Source organism: Canis lupus, chromosome 16, assembly GCF_003254725.2.
Source record: "Canis lupus dingo isolate Sandy chromosome 16, ASM325472v2, whole genome shotgun sequence".
In the NCBI taxonomy this organism is placed as follows: domain Eukaryota; kingdom Metazoa; phylum Chordata; class Mammalia; order Carnivora; family Canidae; genus Canis; species Canis lupus.
In genome coordinates, this window is record NC_064258.1 from 6609524 (window position 1) to 6628905 (window position 19382).

Here is a 19382-nt window from a genome sequence, read left to right on the forward strand (position 1 = left end):
GAGCAGTAGAGCCAGTCCAGAGAAGATAGAAGTAGTTCCTATCTTCCATACTGCTTATCTGGATTACCCCTATACCCTCTTAATTAGCCCCCTTATCTCCAGTATTGCTCTCCTCTTATCTACTCTTCATTTTTGCTAGAGGGACCTTTCTAAACCAAGAGCTAATTATGCTATTGTCTCTGTTTAAATGCCTCCAATGCCTCACCAGGTCATCGTGATCTAGTTCTTAATCCTTAGCAAAGCCTTGCAAGTCCTTTTGTGATCTGACCCTTACACACTTTTCCAACCTTATCTTCTGTCCCATTCCTTGTCCCCTTTAAACCTCAAGCCACACTCCCTGACTTACAGCTTCAAGAATATCTCTCAATTCTTTGCATATATTACTCCCTTTGCCTGTGACACCCCAACCTCCCAAGCTCAGCCTGGAAAACGCTTACATATTTTTCAAATTTAGGGTTGTATTATTATCTCTTCCAGGAAAGCATCACTGACATCATAGCTATGAGTTAGGTATATCCTTCTGTCCTCCCACTTTCCAAGTTCTCATCATTAAACACCATGTTAAAGACCTAAAGAACAGGACCACACCTTATTCACCTCTTGCTCAGGACCTAGTACAGGGCCAGGCATCTTGAGGCCCACAGCAGGTGTTTGCTGAACAAGTAAATAAATAAAATTTTGAAGGAGATCGGTATTGTAGTAGGCAATGCAGTGCCATCTACTTGGCCCCTGCTCTCAAAACTTCCACAAAATTATACGAGGATGAATATACCAGAAAAGCTGTTGTTAAGCAGTATGAGGCATTCTAAAATTCAGTTCTAAAGAGTATGCTCAGGAGCTTAACTGGTGTGGCCTTTAGGGAGTAGTTAAAGATCTGAAATGGTTAAGAAATGGTTCAGAGAAGGGAGAATTTGAGCTGAGCCTTGAAACATGGTTGAATCATACAGCTGAAGGTGAAGCTAAGGGCATGGGGAGGGCTTTGGGAAAGTCCTGAGCTAAGGCAAGAGGTTGGAACGGTGTGACTCCTCTGTGGGGTCAGTGAGAAGTCTGGTTTGTTGAACAGAGGATTTGGGGGAGGGGTGAGGTGCAGTGGGAGATAGATAGGAGCAAGGCTGAAGAGGTCAGGTTGGGCCTGATTATTCCTGGCCTAAGAAGACAGATGGAGGTGATCACCTGGACTCAATAGAAAAAAAAGAACTATTAGGTCCCTTCAAATATGATGGCTATGCACTGCCCTTAGCAGAGGCAGCAATTTTGGAGGTCAGTCTGGAGGTGTTGAAGAGTCTAGATGAGCATTTTGGAGGTTCTGAACTAAGATGATTGTGGTAGAAATTGAAAAGGAAAGCCAGGCATGAAGATTTAGGCAACTTTATCCTTGTGGTGATGGTCCATGGTGATTCTAGAGGACTTGCTGGCTGATTGAATGCAGCAAATGGAGAAGTTGGGAAATGACCCCACAGTCTTGATGTGCTGTGAATTGGAGGAGGGTGGTCACCATCAACTGGATACTGGATGGACTCTGAGGGGGAAAATAGGTGGACAAAATGGACTGCAAAGGGAGTACCTCCACAGGGGCCTGGGGGCAGGGAGGGGGCATCAGACTAGCATGGTTGAGACACAGTGGACAAGGGAGAAGCATCTTAGGAAGGGGAGGGTTGTCATGGATTCCAGAGATTTCTGAGCTCAGAGAGTAAGGAATGGGAAGACACCATTAGGAAGCTTCTAGAAGGGAGTATCAAAATGGTTTTGGAAATAGATTATACAGAGTTTAAGATGAAGGCAACAAAGTTGAAGCAGGCACACAGGTGTTCTTCAAAATGTGGACATAGAATCCACATTTCTAAGGAGCCAAGCGAAAGATTTTTCAAGGTAGGGGGAAGTATACAGCTCAAGGTGGGAATGGAATATTGAAGTCAGCGCAGAAAAAGGCAAAGTGTGGGAGCAAAGATCTTCAGGACAGAATAAGGACATGTCAGGACTAAGGTGGGGCAGGTGAGGTAAGTGGCTCACTTACCTGTGTGCAAAATCAAAGAGAATATCAAAAATAGTAATCAAAATAAATATTCTAATAATATTTTTAAAAAATTAAAGCCAATGCAAAAATTCATGATAAACAAAATATCAAATTTTTGTTCATTGTGGGTTTTTTGGAAAAGAGACCTTTGTCCCGAAAACGGGCCAAAATTTTACTGTAGACTTTAAAAAAAAATCTTTAATTTTTCTTCAAAAATGGATACAAAATATATTTTTGATTTTCAGAAAAAAATCCAGGATGTACAAAGTTTGTTATTTTAGTCAGTGTGGATTTTAGCATTGATTTTTATTCTTAAAATACCAATTAGAATATTTATCTTGCACCTGAGATAGTTTCTCATTCCCTTAACTCTAGACCTGGCCTTAGCACAGGGGATGGCTCCCTTCAGGACATGGATTAGTACACTCCTCTCTTGCTGAGCACCCCAAACTGGTTGACATACCTACCATGTCTTCATATTTCCATATCTAGACTCTTTTTCCCCCTGCCCCCTGGCCCCAATCCCTTCCTTTCTTTGTCCTTCCTGCTCCTTCTCTTTGAGGCCATCTTTTGTGGTACATTCCCCTTCTCCCCACACCTGTCCTCTCCTTCCTCCATGCTCCCCACTTCTCTCCAGTATCTCTTGTGTCCAGATAGACCAGCCAGAGTTTGATGTTCCCCTCAAGCAAGAGCAGGAACAGAAGATCTATGCTCAGGTAAGATGGCTCTGTGGACAAAGGTCAGGTCCTGATCTCTGATGCTCAGAGAAAGGCAGGGGCCTCTGGTGGCTGTGACTGAAGTTGCCCCTCCCCCAGATTGTTCGGGAATACCTGGCTTATCTGTACCAGCTGGGAACCTTGCTGGGAGGAGACCCAACCAAGGTGCAAGAACATGCCTTCCTGTCCATCTCCATTACCTCGCAGCTGTTTCATTTTGTGAAGCCTCTGGAGCAGCGACGGGCACAGGGAAAGCTCTTCCACATGGTCACTATTGATCAACTGCAGGTGCTTTGAACCAGGGACTGGAGGAGGATGGGCATGAGGGCTTCTCTCCCAAACTTTCTTGATCTGATTTCCTTTCTCCTCATCCCTAATTCCTTTCCATCCCTAACATTCCTGGCTCTATCCCTTCCCCTAACCATCCCCTTCCCCATTCCTTGTCAAACCCTGAGGAAGGGGGAAACCCCTTCTTCTGCCTCCTTTCCTCAATCCTATCCCCCTCAGCCTTTGTGTCCCTCCTCTAAGGAAATGGCCCCTGCCATCGACTGGTTGTCCTGCTTGCAAGCGACATTCACGCCAATGTCCCTGAGCCCCTCCCAGCTCCTCATGGTCCATGACCTAGAGTATTTGAAAAACATGTCTCAACTGGTGGAGGAGCAGCTGTCAAAACACAGGTTCGCCTCAGGTGGGATTGGGGAAGTATGAGGGCAATGGAAAGGGTCTCAGGACCTGGAGGCCTCAGGGACAAAGGAGATTATGAAAAAATGCATGTTGGTAAGGTCGTCCCAGGAAGATGGAGGGGATCCTCAGACACACAAGGGCAGAGAAGGGCTGGGGTGCATGGTTCAAAAGGGAATGGAGGGAACAGGAAATATGAGAGGCTTGGGAGGCACAGGGAAGGGAAGATACACATGAAACGAGGAATATAGGTGCCCAGCAAGATACAGTGTTTGCTGGGAGTAGAACTCAGCCCATGAAGAGCCTCAAAGCTATAGGAGATGCTAGAAGGCCAGTCACTAGGGACAGTGAAGGCCTTTGTGTCTTGTCAGCAGCTGGAAGGTGTGGGCAGGAGGTGGAGGCACATGAGGCCAGTGGAAGGACGAAGTGAAAGCTGGGAGTTCTCTGCGGGAAGAGCTAGGGGAGAGGCCATTCCTCAGCTGTGGGAGGATTCTGAGGCCCTTGTCAGTGAGGCTCTGTGTTGGGCTGTCATCCCCAGTGCCTGTGCTGCCACTATCTAAAGACAGTAGCTTCTTCCCAGGGCCTTGGTCTCAAGGCCCTTCTTCATAGTAACTCACTGGCAGCAACATCTAGAAATTCTTTGTGAAAGAAGCCAAGAGCCATTCTTGTGGATGTGAGCAGGTTTATGTAAGGCTACAGAATAGGCATAAGTTGAACTGAGATATCTTGCTCGTAGAAATAGATGAATCTGTTGGTTAAATTCTTTAAGTCCAGTCTTCCTCTAGCCCACACCCTTAACTCCCTGAAACTTGAGAAGTCACCTCTGTATCTAGTTCCTTCTACTAGTACTTTCCAGCTCACACCAAGAAAAGCTCTTTTTGACCTATTCCAAGGTCAAGCTCTTATTTTCTATAGATACAGAAGAGAAGGGCCCTTCCCTCGGAGTATCGAGGTGACTACACAAAGGGAGGCTGTTCTTACGGCATCCCCAGAGCCCTGGGTATATGTGTCCATCTCTTTCCCTCCACAGAGACTTTTTGCAGAGCCACATGATCTTGGGCCTGGTAAGGACCCTTTCTCCAGCCCTAGATAGTAAATTCCAGGAAGCACACAGATCGCTGATCCAGAAACTGGGGGAGCTGACGGAAAGACCAGCCATGGTGAGTAGAGGAGATGAATTTTCCCAGATTGGGGGCTAACAGAGAATTTGCCATTTTGAGGGATAAATGTTGGTGTATCTCTCTCAGGGAGAAGGCATGAAGGCAGTGCCCTTCAATGTCTGGGTTTCCCATAGAAGCAGACAGGTTGGGCATATGGTACGTACATTGAGGACTGAGATGCCAGGTACCAGACATTTAGGCACACATCTGCCTATTTTTATGGCCTTTTGCTGAGTATTAGGGTATAAATATAAGACTAAAATTACCAGCAATTGCTTTTCCTTTGTCATGACCTTTAAACTATTTGCCTAGTTATACAGAGCTCTGTGATTTAAGGATGTGGACCTAAGGCTTAGGATTCACTGGGATGCAAGACATGAGTAGCAAGCAGTGGTCTTTCCTCTGTATAGATGATTCCAGTGTTTGACGTTCAAATGTGTTTCACAAAGAGTTCATCTCTGACATCCAGTGTGATCTGTTGGGCCACAGCATGGGCTTCATGGTCCAGATCTTGATTTATCTGAGGTAGCAGCTGTATAGACTAGACTGTATAGACTATAGACTAACCAAAGTCTACTATGTCACATAAGATGTAGAGAAACTCCTTTACCAAGACCTTTGAAACCCTAGGTCAGACACATCCAAATACAAGTGAAAGTATCTAGAATATTGGATATGCTTCAACCTCAGTAAAGGCCTCAGGGTAGTCTTGAAAATCACTGGTTTTCTTTTTTTCTTAGTAATTTCTGGACCGTTTCTGTGTCTTGGAGAAACTCACTGCTTTGGCAACCTGAAATCTCTGTGGAATTAGAGAGGGGAAATGTATGGACAGGGACTGGGAAGTAGTTATAGAGTACTGAGAGTAAGATATTTTTCTAAACCTCTTTAGCTATATATGAGTTGATTTAATCCTTGGACGGATTTCATGAGGTAGGCACATCATCTTGTTGTTTTATCATGGGGAAATTGAGGCACAAAGGCTATATAACTTGCTCAAGGTATTATAGCTAGTAAGTTGGTAAGAACTAGGATTTGAACTCTGATAGTCTGGCTCCAGGCTTAATCATTGTGGTAAGAAACAAACAAATAAACAAACGACAACAAAAACACTCCTTTTTGGGACTTTCACTCAGGTGGGAAGTCCCCAAGAAGCTTCTTCCCAGCCTTTCTCTTGACACAGATGAAGCAGACAGAGCTCCACCTCCTCTTAGTTGGCATTGCTACAAAATCCTTGGCAACAAACTGCTTCCTGTCAATCCCAGAACCATGGTCTGATGGCACTTCTCGAAGGATGTAAGTGTGCCAATATTGAAATCACACTTTAAAGAACCTAGAAGACTTACAAATTGCTAAAGTTGCCATCCTTTATATACTTATATACATCCTTTATATCCATTACGTCCATCCTCATATAGCCATTAGGATTATAGTTGTCCTTGGGCTTGAAAGATGAGTCAGGTTCTACCAACAAACAAAAAGAATAATAACTAATGAATAGTGAATGTTATTGTATGTCAGGCACTGCTTGGAATACTTAGCAGTAAAAAAACTGGATGCTTTTATTTAACCTTCCAGAAACACTCCAAGGTCCTCAGAAAGGGCAAGTAACTTTTCCCAGACCACACAGCTCATTAAGTGAAGAAACAGACTCCAAAACAGAGCTGACTCATGAGGCTGTTTTAAATTATATACTACTCAGGATTTGAGAAATAAGTGGGTAGGAAAACAGAAAATGGGTTGGAAAATTCTTTCCAATTCTTTACTATCTTGACAAAGGTCAAGATAGTAAATACTTTTGGTTTTGTGGCCTATACAGTCTGTGTTGCAACTGCCCAGCTCTGTCCTTGTAGCACAAAAGCAGCTGCACATGGAGTCAATGAATGGGTGTAGCTGCGTTCCAGAAGGACTCTGGCTCACACAACAAACACTCAGAATTCCCAAGAGGGAGGTATGAGGGAGGGTTTGAATGGCAGTGGGATCTCGGGGGCAGTTGTCTAGAGTTGAAGGGGTTTTCTGGCAAAGAAAGGGACATCATTTCATTGGGACAAGGCACAGAGCAGGCTGGCTAAACTTTGGGGGCCAGATGGGGGTCCCCCACAGTAGCTCTGGCTGAGAAGAGATGATGAGGCATATGTGGAAGATGACACAGAGAGGCTGAAGGGAGGAAATCAGAGAGGATTGGAGGGGGCCCCCAAGGCCCAGTAGGCCATAGACAGTGGGACTTGGGCTTTCTCAGTATGATATGGAGGCCTACAGAAACACTGATCATTTTATGTTTCAAAAGAGTGTATTTTGAAGGGAAGTAACAGGCACTCTGATGGATGTGTGCTGTGAGAAAGAGAGGAGACTCAGATACCCCGAGGCACCAGCCTTGATGTGACCGAAATTTGTGGTATTGCCCAATGGTCATTAATTGCAGATTTCTAACCATATTCTTTGGAATGAATTTTAATTTAGAGTCTCCTAATCCAGAAAAACTAGGTCTCATTATCTGGCCATATTTTGTTGAATAGTTTTGAATATACAGTCAATGAAATGGGTGTTAAACCAGGTCTCTTTCTCTTATTAAACTTGAAAAACTGAATTTGGGGATGTAAAAGCACCATGTCATATTCGTACCTGTTGAGTGAACCCTTTCTATTCAGCCCAACATCCTGCTTTGTTCAGATAATTTTAGCCTTGTTCCAGTCCTCTGCTCTATTACCTTTCCCTTCCCACTGTTGGTCATTTGCAGTTTTATTTAGAGTATCTTCCATCTGGACTATTATTAAAATCCCAAAGAAGGAAGAACAGCAGTTCAGGTCATTGAAGACCTAGCTATAAAGTCATCTGTTTAGTTATGCAACAGATTTTACTGAGCACCTACTACGCACCAGACACTTCTCTCAGCACTTGGAATACCACACGAACAAAAGACAAAAAGGCCCCTGCCCTCAGACACTTAGATTCTGATAAAGGAAGACAATAAACTAAGTAAATAAAATATGTTCGGTGGTGATTAGTGTTACAGAGAAAGAAACCAGGAAAGGGAAAGATGGTGTGCTCGGTGGGTAGGGTGTCGCAGTTTTTGGTAGGATGGTCAGGGAAGCTCATGTGGACTTGGAATCATTGGTCACTGATGTTTCGTTATGACTCAGCCAGCTAAAAGGCCACACAAGTGACATTATCTTCCAACACAGATTTCTGCATCTCATTCACACGGACTTAATTTGTGGTTTTACCAAATGCCTGCACAAAACCAATGGCAACACAGTAAAGGAGTATATTAAGATTTGCAAAGTGCTTTCAATGCGTTCTTTCACCTGGTCTCCCAAGCAACACAGCGAGGGAGGCAAGACAGGTGTCACTCTCCTGTGGACCGCTCGTGTAACCGAAATATAGGGGGTAGGTTAATAATCCACATGTAGTAAATGCTGAATTCTCTGTTCAGAGGTAGTATCGTGGTGGTTCCTTGAGGATGAATCTGCCCAATAGATGTGTTTTCTTAGTCTTTTTAAAAAATATTTATTTATTGGGATCCCTGGGTGGCGCAGCGGTTTGGCGCCTGCCTTTGGCCCAGGGCGCGATCCTGGAGACCCGGGATCAAATCCCACGTCGGGCTCCCGGTGCATGGAGCCTGCTTCTCCCTCTGCCTGCGTCTCTGCCTCTCTCTCTCTCTCTCTCTCTCTCTCTCTCTCTCTGTGACTATCATAAATAAATAAAATTAAAAAAAAATTTATTTATTTATTTACTTACTTATTTATTTATTTATTTATTTATTTATTTATGATAGACAGAAAGAGAGAGAGAGAGAGAGAGGCAGAGGGAGAAGCAGAGGGAGAAGCAGGCTCCATGCAGGGAGCCCGACGCGGGACTCGATCCCGGGTCTCCAGAATCGCGCCCTTGGCCAAAGGCAGGCGCTAAACCGCTGAGCCACCCAGGGAGCCCCTGTTTTCTTAGTCTTAAAGCTTTTGACAAATTTTCAGCTCATCACCAACAGTCAAAAGTTAGGAGATGGCATGCCGATAGTGACAGTTCCAACATTTCTGTGTGCTTGTGTGATAAATGTGAAGCTTAAGCAGCGCCGGGCTAGCGATCTTCAGGAGTCACAAGTGACAGGGGCTGAGTGATAGTTTTCCTCAGCCAGGGTGTGCTCTCTCTACCCACTGACCCTTGTCCCTCCATGTCCCTTGGGTCTGATGCCAGCTGCTTCTCACTTATGCCACCATGTGGGCCCTATCTGAGTTCGTGACTCTTGGTGTCTGGGTTATTCTAGCTTGGTGAAGCTTTTAGCCCGGAAAATTGTTATTATTTTGACATTATTTGCCCTCAGTGACCCTCAAGAATCCCTTAGTAGTTACATGCTGTTTCTCAAGTATTCAAGAATGATGGGTTTAATGACTCATTTTAGAATTTTGTGTAGAAATTAACGTTAAAGATTCCTGGCTGGCCTGTAATCTCTAAAATTTACTTCCCTCTATGGCAAATCAAGAAAATTTTTGCTTCCCTCCAGACTCCTAGAATTTTTTTTCCTGATTTCTATTATTTCTACTATTTGTGGTTCTAAGGTTATATCCACAACTTATCTTCTGTTTCCTAAAATTAACCTACTGAGTTTTATTGTCTTGAGTTTAAAGTATTTCTTTCATCTTTTATATTTTGGCAATGATTTTTTTCCTCTATATTTCACTCTCCACTCTCTTTTTAGAGAGAGAGCGAGCACACAGGGTGGGGGAGGGGAGGGCGGGCAGCAGCAGAGGGATAGGAAGAGAGAATCTTAAGCAGGCTCCATGTCCAGTGCAGATCCCATTGTGGGGTTCGATCTCATGAACCTGAGATCATGACCTGAATTGAAATCCAGAATCAGACACTTAACTAAGCCACCAAGATGCCCCTCTTTTTCTTTATTTGTAATATATATGGTATGCTCTATTATTCCATGTCTCGAGAGATAGTTCAGATACTTAGAACCCCCAGTAGATGAATATATAACCTGTTAGCCCCCACCTCAAGACCTACATTTATTTATAGGTTCTGGAATTTATTTTCCTGCTCATGGAAGATGTGTCCCAGCCCAACCATGACCAAAAGAATCTCAGAGTTTCACAAGCGTTTAGCAATGGGTAGTCCGAAGTGGCCTCTATGCTCTCCAGTAACCAGGTCAGAGCCTGCCGGGGCTCCGGCTATAGAGACAGTCATGGAGGAAGCAAAAGCTGTTGGAAAAATAGGCAGAGATTACCAAAAGAGATCAGGAAACAACTCAAGAATCAGGAGGTGTGGAAAAGGCAGGCAGATCACAGTACCAAGCTCAAGGCTGATGTGTTTGCTGCTACCCTGGGGTGGTCCCTACCTCCCCCCAACCAACAATTCTGAGGATGCCTCAGATTCAGGCCCGTCATCAGGAGGCCTGTGGAGGACAGACAGACATTGTAAGTGGCCAGCAGAGCCTGCCCTTGACCCAGTCATGGCTGTCAGAACCAGGTTCCCTTTCGTCTTTACTGGCGCCTTTGTGTTTTAGAGCTGCAACTAATACATTATAGAAAGTGGCTGAGTCCTTATCCTCACAAGAGGGGACAAGAACACACAGATGTGGGCAACTGGGTTTGGAGCAATGTCCAAAATGGTGAATGTCCGAACAGGCAGACCCAGGAGTGTCTTCTTCAATGACAACAATACTGGCCTTCCTAGTCTGTTTCCTCTCTTGTGGGAAGCCCCTTAATCTCTCTCTCCAATCTTGGCACCAGAAAGCACAGTGGCAGCCTAACTACTTTCCCTGTGAGGAGATCTGTAGGATCTATAGGAATGAAGTCTTGAGGATTCATCCCACTTACCCCAAATTAGCATATTAGCTATTTTCTCAAAATCCTAGCTTGGCCATCCCCTAGGCCAGCTCTCTCACCATTGGCACCTTGAATGCATTTCCCAGCTGGCCTTGTGTCATCCCTGGGCCGACTTCATGATCAGCCCCTCAGAGCCATCCATGCCCACCGCAAACACCAACTCAGCATCTCTCTCTTATGTTGCTTATTTTTTTCTGTCCCCATGCTAAGAACACCCCAGTTGCCAAGGCCCTACTGAGTTTTTGTCTAACCATCTGTCCACCTTTGAAGTTGACAATATGTCCCTCATCTCATCCTATTTTCCCTGTTTTGGCCAAAAGTTTTTTAGCTCTCTGAATTCATGTTTAGTCGTTTCTTTTGTCCACTTCTCCTACCAAACAATATGGTGTCTAAAACCCATTTTCAGTCTGATCATCTTCTTTTTTGTAAGACAAAGTCCTACTATGATCCATGATAATCTTTGGGAGAATGGGGAAGGGCAGCAGAAAGAAGAGAGTAATTACCTTCTCCAATTTCCATTTAAGCAAAGAAACATGGGAGGGTGGCAGCCGTTACTGGGCTACCAGCATGGTGCATGTGGTAGGTGGGGACTGGGTGGCCAACAGACCTGCTGAGGTGAAAGGTTTGGTGTGTAGTCCCCTCCTATCCAGGAGCCTCTCTGTTCCCCAGAGGGGTGCCCCTGAGATGACTTGCTTTCAAATTCAGTAGTCAATAAATAAGGATGATTTGCCTAATTCAAGCTCACAAAATAATCCTGGAGGACGTAAGCCCCTTTTATTACCAAGTAGCAATAGCTCCATGTTTATCATTGAAGAGGATGGTAGAGATGAGACAAACCCAGAAAGACTGGGAAAGAGAGCCTCCTCTGGGGGTAAAGGTCTAGACAAGACAGGCCTGGGGAGCTGGATGAGGAATAACTCTTGACGGGGGCCATTCATTCCAGCTTTGTCTCCGTAGCCAGCCCGCCCTCGATGGATGAAGTGCGTGGAGGAGACAGGAGCCTTCTTCGAGCCTACCCTGGCTGCCTTGTTTGTCCGTGAGGCCTTCAGCCCAAGCACCCGAAGTGCTGTATGTGAGGGCTCTTCCCCAGCCCATGTCCCTCCACCCCTTCCCACTCGGTCATTCTCTCTAATTCTATTAACTGTGCCCTTCTCGATGGTCTGGATGGTCAGGGAGTCAGGCAGTCAGAGAGGGAGAGAGCGCTATGAGAGAGAAGCCAAAGGAGGCCATGCTGCATCCCCAGGGTTTGCATTGCTTCATTGCGGGACACAAGTTGTGCATAATATGCAGGGAATTTGGACAAGTTACCTAACTTTCCTGCCCTTGTGTTTCTCCAACCATAAAATGAGAAAATTGCACTCCATGGCCTCTAAGGCTACTCCCTGTTTATCTATGACTTTTTTTTAACAGCGCGGGAAACAACATGAAAATGGAATGATATAATCTTAAAAAGTGCAAGTAAATGAGTACTGAGTAGTCTTTGAGTGCCTACCATGTGGCTGATACCCTTGTGAACACTTTGCATGAAGTACCTTAATGCCTAGTATTATCCTAATTTTAGAGAAGAGAGAACTGAAGCGTAGAGAGGTTAAGTAACTTGCCCAAGGTCACACAGCTATGAAACAGTAGAGTCAGGATTTGAGTTCAGGCTTCTGATAACATCATCCATTTACCTCTATCAAGAATGGACACAAACAAGATGGTAGATGGCTGGGGAAGTAGTAACTACACATAACTTCCCATTATGAAGCTGGGAAGACTTCAGCTTGTTGGAAAGCTGAAATGCCCAGGAAGATGGAGAGAGGAGATGCAGGCCTTGATAAAGAGAGTGTGAGGACAAGAGCCCTTAAGGGCAGAGAAGGGAATGATGGTCCTCTTCCTCTTTCTGCTTTTTGAGTGGATTGGCTGGCCAAGGGTAAGGATGGTGTCTCCCTCCCCCAGAAGGCTGAGATCTCCCTGCAGAAAGGAACGGCCTCCCCTGTTGACTCTCAGGAGTGACCAGCTCCCACCTTCCCTTTCTGTGCTTGGCACCTCTTGCTTGGTCTCTGCAGATCTCTGTGCTCTGGGTTTCTGGTCTCCTAGTAAACATTACTTTCTACTCTCTTTCTCAGAGATCTTTCCTCTTCTCTGGTAACTTCTTGGGGCCAAGGCCCTTCCTAGCGGCCCAGTAGGCAGGACCCCAGACCAAGGCTGACCCTGATCCTGTTCCTCTCTCCTGGCCCCTTCACAGGCCATGGAACTATTCACTGCAATCAAGGATGCCCTCCTCAGTCGCCTCAGAAGGATTCCCTGGATGGATGAGAAGACCCGGAAAGAGGCCCAGAACAGGGTAAGTACCGGAGTGAGAGACAGGAGTAAGCAGGGGTGGAACTGGGTATTGGATCCAGAGATCACACTGGTGGGAGGAGAGTGCAGAGGCCCAAGGACACATGGCAAGTGTAAGCACCAATATGCCACACACATACCCTGGTGAGGATATAAAAGGTGGGACCAGGGCAGTGAACATGAGAGATTTCCTCTGATAGACTTGGGGTAGCTAGGTTTCTTCTACCTTTTGTGTCTCTCCCCAGGTAACCCAACTGCAGGTGAAGATGGGGGCCCCAGAATGGGTCCTGGAGCCATCACTGGCCAGACAGGAATACAAGGATGTGGGTCCCTGCCCTTGCCAGCTCCTCATTAGTCCTCAGCTCCTTCTCAGCCCCCTGACCAGCCTGAGTGGCAGACAATCTGTTTACCTTGGGTGATTCTAACTGACCCCTTCCTTGCCTTGGTGTCGGCTGGGTTTTATGGATGAATATCCACACTGTGGGTCTTACCAGCAGAAGAACAGAACCTTTCAGGTCACAATGAGTGTGTGTGCGTGTGTACACATGCATTCTTGTGACTTGCCTGAGTGTGTTTATCTGTGCGCTGATTCGTGTGAAGCCTGTCTACCCCAACATATGGTGGTGTCATTGTGCTGCTTTCCACTTTACTATGGGCGCCTGTATGTCGGGCTTATCTGTCGGTGTTCAGATGTGCCCAGCAGGGTATGTCAGTGTGCATCTGTATTTGTCTCTGTGTGTCCGAGTCACCTCCTGCCTTCTCCCAGATACAGCTTGGACCCAACTACCTGCAGTCCTTCCTGAGCTGTGTCCGATCCCTCCGAGCCAGAATTGTCCAGAGCTTCTTGCCGTCTTTCCTCTACCACAGGTATAAGAGCAAGGGAGACACAGACTGCATCTCAGAGATGTCCATCCGTTCAAGATTAGCCGGGGAGAAAGCTGGAGGCTTGGGGAAGCAGGAACAGTGACAGTAGTTGAGAGGGACTTCATATCTCTGGTGGCCGGGACCGTAAATGATGGAGCTGGTATTCATATGTGCTCTTCCCATAGGTGGCAGGTGTCCCCCTGGGGGGTCAATGCTTACTATTCAATATCTGACCATGTGGTGGTCTTCCCAGCTGGACTCCTCCAACCTCCATTCTTCCACCCTGGCTACCCCAGGTAGGGGCCATTCCCTGAGGGGGGGCGGGGGATTTCCCAAGTGTATGAGCAGATGTTATGATGGATGGGACTTGTGGTTGGAGAATTGGGGTCAAAAACGTTGAAGGACTCTGGGAGTAAGACAAACGTTTGTCTCCCTAGAGCCGTGAACTTTGGAGCTGCTGGCAGCATCATGGCCCACGAGCTGTTGCACATCTTCCACCAGCTCTGTGGGTAACAATGGGCCATTGGGAACCCAGGGGAAGGCCCCAAAAGAGGCCAAGAGGAGGCAAAAGGGAGGGCTCCGGGTGGGAAGGTTCTGAATCCTTTGCAATGCTTCTGGGGACAGTGCAGCCTGTGGTCGCCCCTTGTCCTCATCCCTACACCAGGACTCTGGCTGTTTCTTTACCTGACTCTGTTTTCAACAGTACTCCCTCGGGGCTGCCCAGCCTGTGACACCCGTGCCCTACAGGGGGCGCTGCTGTGCCTGAAACGCCACTATGCGGCCATTCCGTTACCCAGTGGAACCTCCTTCAATGAATCTCAGACGTTCCTGGAGAATGCTGCCGACGTTGGGGGGCTGGCCATTGCACTGCAGGTGACTCCCATCCCAGGGGCCAGGATCTACCATTCCTCATGCAAACAGATGGGGATCTTTTCTCCCCCACAGATCCCTCTTTTCTAGGATATCCATAAATCTCACAAGTACATCTTTCCCTGGCTTAGACCAGTGTGTCTGTGCAGAACTTGGGCAAAAGGGACACGAACAGGTTTTGGGTATTGCGTGGGGGGCATCAGACTTCCAAACGGTGGTGTGTCTGGAATCTGAGGGCTCCTCGCCATCCTGCCCCCATGTCCAGGCATACAGCAAGAGGCTGTTGTGGCACCGCGGGGAAACCGTCCTGCCCAACCTGGACCTCAGCCCTCAGCAACTCTTCTTCCGAAGCTACGCCCAGGTAGGCAGGCACCACCTCTCCCCATGGCCTGCTTCACGTCAGATAAGTACCCTACTGATCATGCTTAAAGAATGGCTCCTCCCTGAAACGCCTTCCCCCAAAGAGTCCCAACCCTCTGCCACAGAAGTCCCCATTGTCATCTTTTCATACATGCCACTTGGGACCATCTTTTCACATTACTATACATTCTTCTACCAAATTTGACACCCTCTTCAAATAAAACTCCACTGCCAAATCCCTCTCTGGGATGAACCCAGCTCAAATGAGCCTTCAACAGACTGTCTATAGACCACATTCCTTGTCGGAGACCTCGCCCCAGTTGTCGTCCCCACCTGACATAGTGCCCTAAGTACCATGTGCTCCCTCAACAGACATTGCCCCCACTTCCTCAGGATGCTCAAAGGTCCCCTTACAGAGGTTTTTCAACAAACCCCACCTCTCAGTCACTTACAAATGGTCCGATCGCACAACCCCAGCCCTTCCTTGCACACCTCCTGCCAGAATAAGTGACCTACAAATGTGTTGTCCTACCCCTGCTCTCATCTCTGCCTGCTGTCCCTAGTCACCACCTTGACACCAGATCTGCCTTGTGCCAAGGCACTGACCCTGATCTACCCTACGATTCTGCTCTTCTCCTTACTCTGTGTGTACCTCTCTTCCTCCACAGGCGATGTGTAGGGAGCCGGGCACCCAGGAGCCTCATGATCCTCACAGCCCTCCCACCCTTCGAGTCCACGGGCCCCTCAGCAACACCCCTGCCTTTGCCAGACATTTCCACTGTCCACGCGGTGCCCTCATGAACCCCTCCAGCCGCTGCCAACTCTGGTAACCTAGCTACCATAGAGACTTCACTTCAGATGTCACAACATCTCCTTGCTCCATCCATGGAATCAGGCGATAATCTCCTTTCCCCATCCCTTCCAAAAATAAAAGCTGGCACATGGCATAGGTCTGTCCATTAATGACTCTTTCCTGATATGTTCAATGCCTTGAAGTCAGAAAACATAAAAGAAAAGGCCAGGAGAGTTCTAGAGACACAGGAAGAGGAAAGGACTGATGACTGGTGAACTAGTGGGTCTAAAGGTCAGTGGGCCACAGGTCTGGCGGTCACAGGGACCAGTTAAGAGATAAAAGGGCTTTGGTTAGGTCTCAGAAAGCTGCCCCCAAGTGTTTTCAGGATTTTATTGCTGTTACTCTTATTGTTGCTGCCCTCTTCCCCTAACATGCTGTCTCGAGCAGAGCCAAGAGAGGCCAGGGAGAGAGAAGGGTGTGGGGTCTGGTATCTCCAGCCCTGGGAGATGGCACTCAGAGGGTGGGGAGGCAGTCAGGCTGTGACAATGGGCAGTTGAAAGGGTCTCTCCCTTTGCTGCATCCTGAGGTGAAGAGCTACTGGCCAGAGGCAGGAAGCCATATATATATATATACCACTCTTGGGAGTAGTGGCGTGGAGTCTAGTGGGGAGAGAGGGTCAGTAAGCTATCATGAAGCGGAGGTAGATATCCAGGTCCTCATCTAGAAACCAGGCCACCACCTCAGCCTCAATGTCCCTCATAAAAAAACCATGATGCTGGCCAGATTGAAGCAGAAGACAAGGTCAAATAGGTGGTCACGAAGAGCTGCTGTGTCTGACGTCTTGTCATCCTCTTGCTGGGCCATGTCCACAACCTGCCACATCTCACCCACTGAGGAGGCCACAAAGTGCTCTTCAAGGTGATCTTCGTCCTGGTCTGGAACAGGGGACAGGGGAAGGTTCTGAGAAGGTTGATCCTAACGTGCTCCTCCCTCCCCGCCACCAATCCGCACCTGTATCAGGAGGAGGACAGAGTTGGAGAATCTGGGAAGAAGTTACGGCCTGGGGCTTTTAGTCCACTTGCACCTACCCTGTCCCATTACTCCATTAGAGTCTCTTCTTATGTGTATTCAATCACAGCACACCTGTTCCCCACCATTTCCACCTCAAACTGCCTCCTCCAAAGCACTACACCATTTGGGGATGGAGGGACCAGCTTCGAGAAGGATGGAAACCAGAGTCTCTTCCCAGACAAATGCACCTGTGCCCATACACAAAGGACATGTGCACTTTCAGCTAGCCTGTGGTGTGCCCCTGAATATGGCCCTGGCTAAGAACCTTGCCCTAAACCCTTCACCTGACTCATTCACACTACGATAATAGGGGACTGGGCTTCTCTCCAACAACCCAAACCTATCTCAGGTTTCACATGGGCCTGATAAGTAGTGGGGGGCTGACTCCAGAGATCTGACCCCTCATTTCAGATGCTATCTTCTCTTCTCTACCTACCTGTAGAGGGTATCTCCTCAGTCTGACTCTTCTCGTTGGAGTCCAGGCTGCCTTTCTGAGGCTTCACCACCTTGACCCGCAGCAGCAGCAGGATGGCTGCCAGGAATGCTGCCCTGCAGAGCTGGGAGCCCAGGGAAGTCATGGGCCTGCCCATCTGCTGTCTTTGGCCCCCCCAACTCCCCAGTGCCCAGCTGGCTCCCCCACCTTCCTCCCCTGTCCCTGTCCCAACCCTTACCACTTCCCAGCACCGTTTTCTTCCCTTGCCTTCCATGGGACCTCTGACTTCATGTACTTTGTGACATCATAACCATGGGCCTGCTCCTCGTTCAGGTCATTAGAGAGTTCCATTGCCAGGCAAGAAAGTGGTGATTAGCCAACAGTGGATAGCAAAAGCTTCTAGAATGATCATAGTGGGTCATCCTGTGGAGGGCAACCAAATGACTGAAGAGTTTCCAAAGTCCTTTCACATTGATTATGTCATGAGATCCACACAGTAACAGGGACTCAAAGTTGTAGGATCATCATACCTATTATATAGATGAGGAAACCGAGCTTCATAAAAGACACAACTCTTGTCCTTAACATCACCCAGACAATAAAGGTCAGAGCAGGACCCTTGACCAACTTTTTTGATTCTAGACATCACATCTTCTTCTCTTCCATGCGGCCTTTCTCTAAAGAAAAAGTGGCTTGTATAGGATGAGACCCAGAGCAGATATTCTTCTCTTTAGAGAAGAACCAGTGTGGCAGAGGGATGAGGAGCCCAAATAACAGATCTCGAGAAACCTGCTTCAGTGTCCCAAGGCCCACTATGCCCATGAACCTGATGAGCACAGACCTGTTGGCGGTAATAGGCTGTGGCTAATTATCTACTTCCTGGAGCAGAGATGGTTGGGATGGGATGACATGAGGTGGGGTGGGGGTGGGATGAAGACCTGCCTGGACAGCCAGAAATCAATGTATACCATGAGACACAGGAGGGGATCTGGGGAAGGTGGGAGGAGATTGTGGGTACACCTGAGCTATCACAACCAGCTCACACCATTCCTGGAGCCCATGCATCCCATGCCTGAGTGAACTACCAAATGCAGGGGCAGGACCATGGACCCTTTCTGGAAGAGAGAATTGCAGACATGGAAGTACAAGTGGAGACTCTTTCCCACAGATGGAGCCCTGCTAGCAGATGTGCACACCTGGAGGCCCCCCTCTGACAGCCATACTACCTCTTGTAAACTTCCTGCTGGTCCAGTCCAGGTGACGGGAGAGTGGTACAGGAGGTCACTTGATGGTGGGGGAAGAAAGATTCAAGTAAGCAAGTGACCCTGCTCACCCCTACCTTGCACTCATTGACCTTCAGGTCCAGGAAACAATGCTTGGGTGGAAAAAAAAAATCACTAATCTGGTTACTTTGGGGGAGGAGCCTCTTGGTTCCTAGCAAAAGAGAAGCCATCTCAGGCTCTGTGCATATGGGTGGGGAGGGCACCTGGGGATGGGGCAGGCTGATGTGGAAAGAACTGGGTTGTACTGACCACCATTCCTTGCATTTCATTTTTTTTTATTACAAAAGTATTTAAAAAGTATAAAAAGCAAAAAGGGATAATATTTCCACCATTCAGTGAAAATCATTATTGATGTTTTAAAGTGTAGTATTCAAACCCTTTCCTGACATGGCTGTGGAGTGGGAGAGTATTTCCTAAAAAATAAGATCCAGGTCATGCTTTGGCATCAAGGGGACTTGACAGTGTAGTGAGGTGCTCCTGGGCCCCCGGGGCCATGATCACTGCACAGATGCTGCTACCTGAGGGAGAGTGGTCCTAGGTGTTTGTGTCGGTGGAAGGCTAAGAGGGCATGAAAAAGGAGGAGGGAAAAATAGGGTTATGTGAAGGATATGCCAAGGGAGGAGGAGTGAGGGGAAGAAGCCACAGGAAAGCAGGAAATTCCTTAAAGATTAGGCCCTAGAGTTGACCCTAAAGTGACCTGGGGTTAGGAGCACTGACCACCCCCCGCCCACTCCCAACACAGTCAAAACTCCCAGTGAAACTTTTGACTCCCCCAAATGTAACTACTAACAGCCTACTGTTGACCACAAGCCTTACCAATAACATAAACTGTCAAATAGCACAGATTTTGTGTGCTCTCTGCATTATATATTGTATTTTTATAGTAAAGTATGCTAGAGAAAAATTTTAAGAAAATCATATGGAAGAGAAAATATGTTTACAGTACTGTACCATATTTATCAAAAACTATCCCCATAGAAGCAGCCTGTGCAG

At 47.2% G+C, this 19382-nt stretch overlaps 3 protein-coding genes across 47 annotated transcripts in view; 2 read left to right on the forward strand and 1 right to left on the reverse strand.

Annotated features, from left to right (window-relative positions):
- Positions 1-15756, forward strand: part of KEL (Kell metallo-endopeptidase (Kell blood group)) — a 311760-nt gene extending 296004 nt beyond the window's left edge. For 31 of the 44 annotated variants that reach the window (XM_049094736.1, XM_049094764.1, XM_049094771.1 and 28 more), the window contains 13 exons: positions 2668-2730; positions 2830-3018; positions 3190-3407; positions 4442-4571; positions 11348-11458; positions 12621-12719; positions 12961-13038; positions 13482-13582; positions 13765-13875; positions 14017-14084; positions 14283-14452; positions 14715-14810; positions 15478-15756. In XM_049094736.1, the coding sequence (XP_048950693.1) occupies positions 2668-2730; positions 2830-3018; positions 3190-3407; positions 4442-4571; positions 11348-11458; positions 12621-12719; positions 12961-13038; positions 13482-13582; positions 13765-13875; positions 14017-14084; positions 14283-14452; positions 14715-14810; positions 15478-15639 (1596 nt within the window). In that variant the 3' untranslated portion in view covers positions 15640-15756. Of the gene's footprint in view, positions 1-2651; positions 2731-2829; positions 3019-3189; positions 3408-4441; positions 4572-11347; positions 11459-12620; positions 12720-12960; positions 13039-13481; positions 13583-13764; positions 13876-14016; positions 14089-14282; positions 14453-14714; positions 14811-15477 lie in introns of those variants that run through there. The other 13 variants (XM_049094762.1, XM_049094765.1, XM_049094768.1 and 10 more) reach the window with 13 other exon arrangements.
- Positions 15757-15978: 222 nt separating this feature from the next.
- On the reverse strand, positions 15979-17498 carry LLCFC1 (LLLL and CFNLAS motif containing 1). Its single transcript, XM_025433818.2, has 3 exons — positions 17345-17498; positions 17110-17230; positions 15979-16537 (listed from the first exon to the last, which is right to left on the reverse strand). Exons 1-3 carry the CDS (start codon positions 17378-17380, stop codon positions 16359-16361), a joined length of 336 nt encoding a protein of 111 aa, XP_025289603.1. The 5' UTR covers positions 17381-17498; the 3' UTR covers positions 15979-16358.
- TRPV5 (transient receptor potential cation channel subfamily V member 5) overlaps positions 17443-19382 on the forward strand; it is a 33868-nt gene continuing 31928 nt past the window's right edge. For both annotated transcript variants that reach the window (XR_007402600.1, XM_049094779.1), the window contains exons 1-2: positions 17443-17956; positions 18275-18417. The gene's annotated coding sequence lies outside the window, so the exon portion shown is untranslated. The remainder of the gene's footprint in view (positions 17957-18274; positions 18418-19382) is intronic.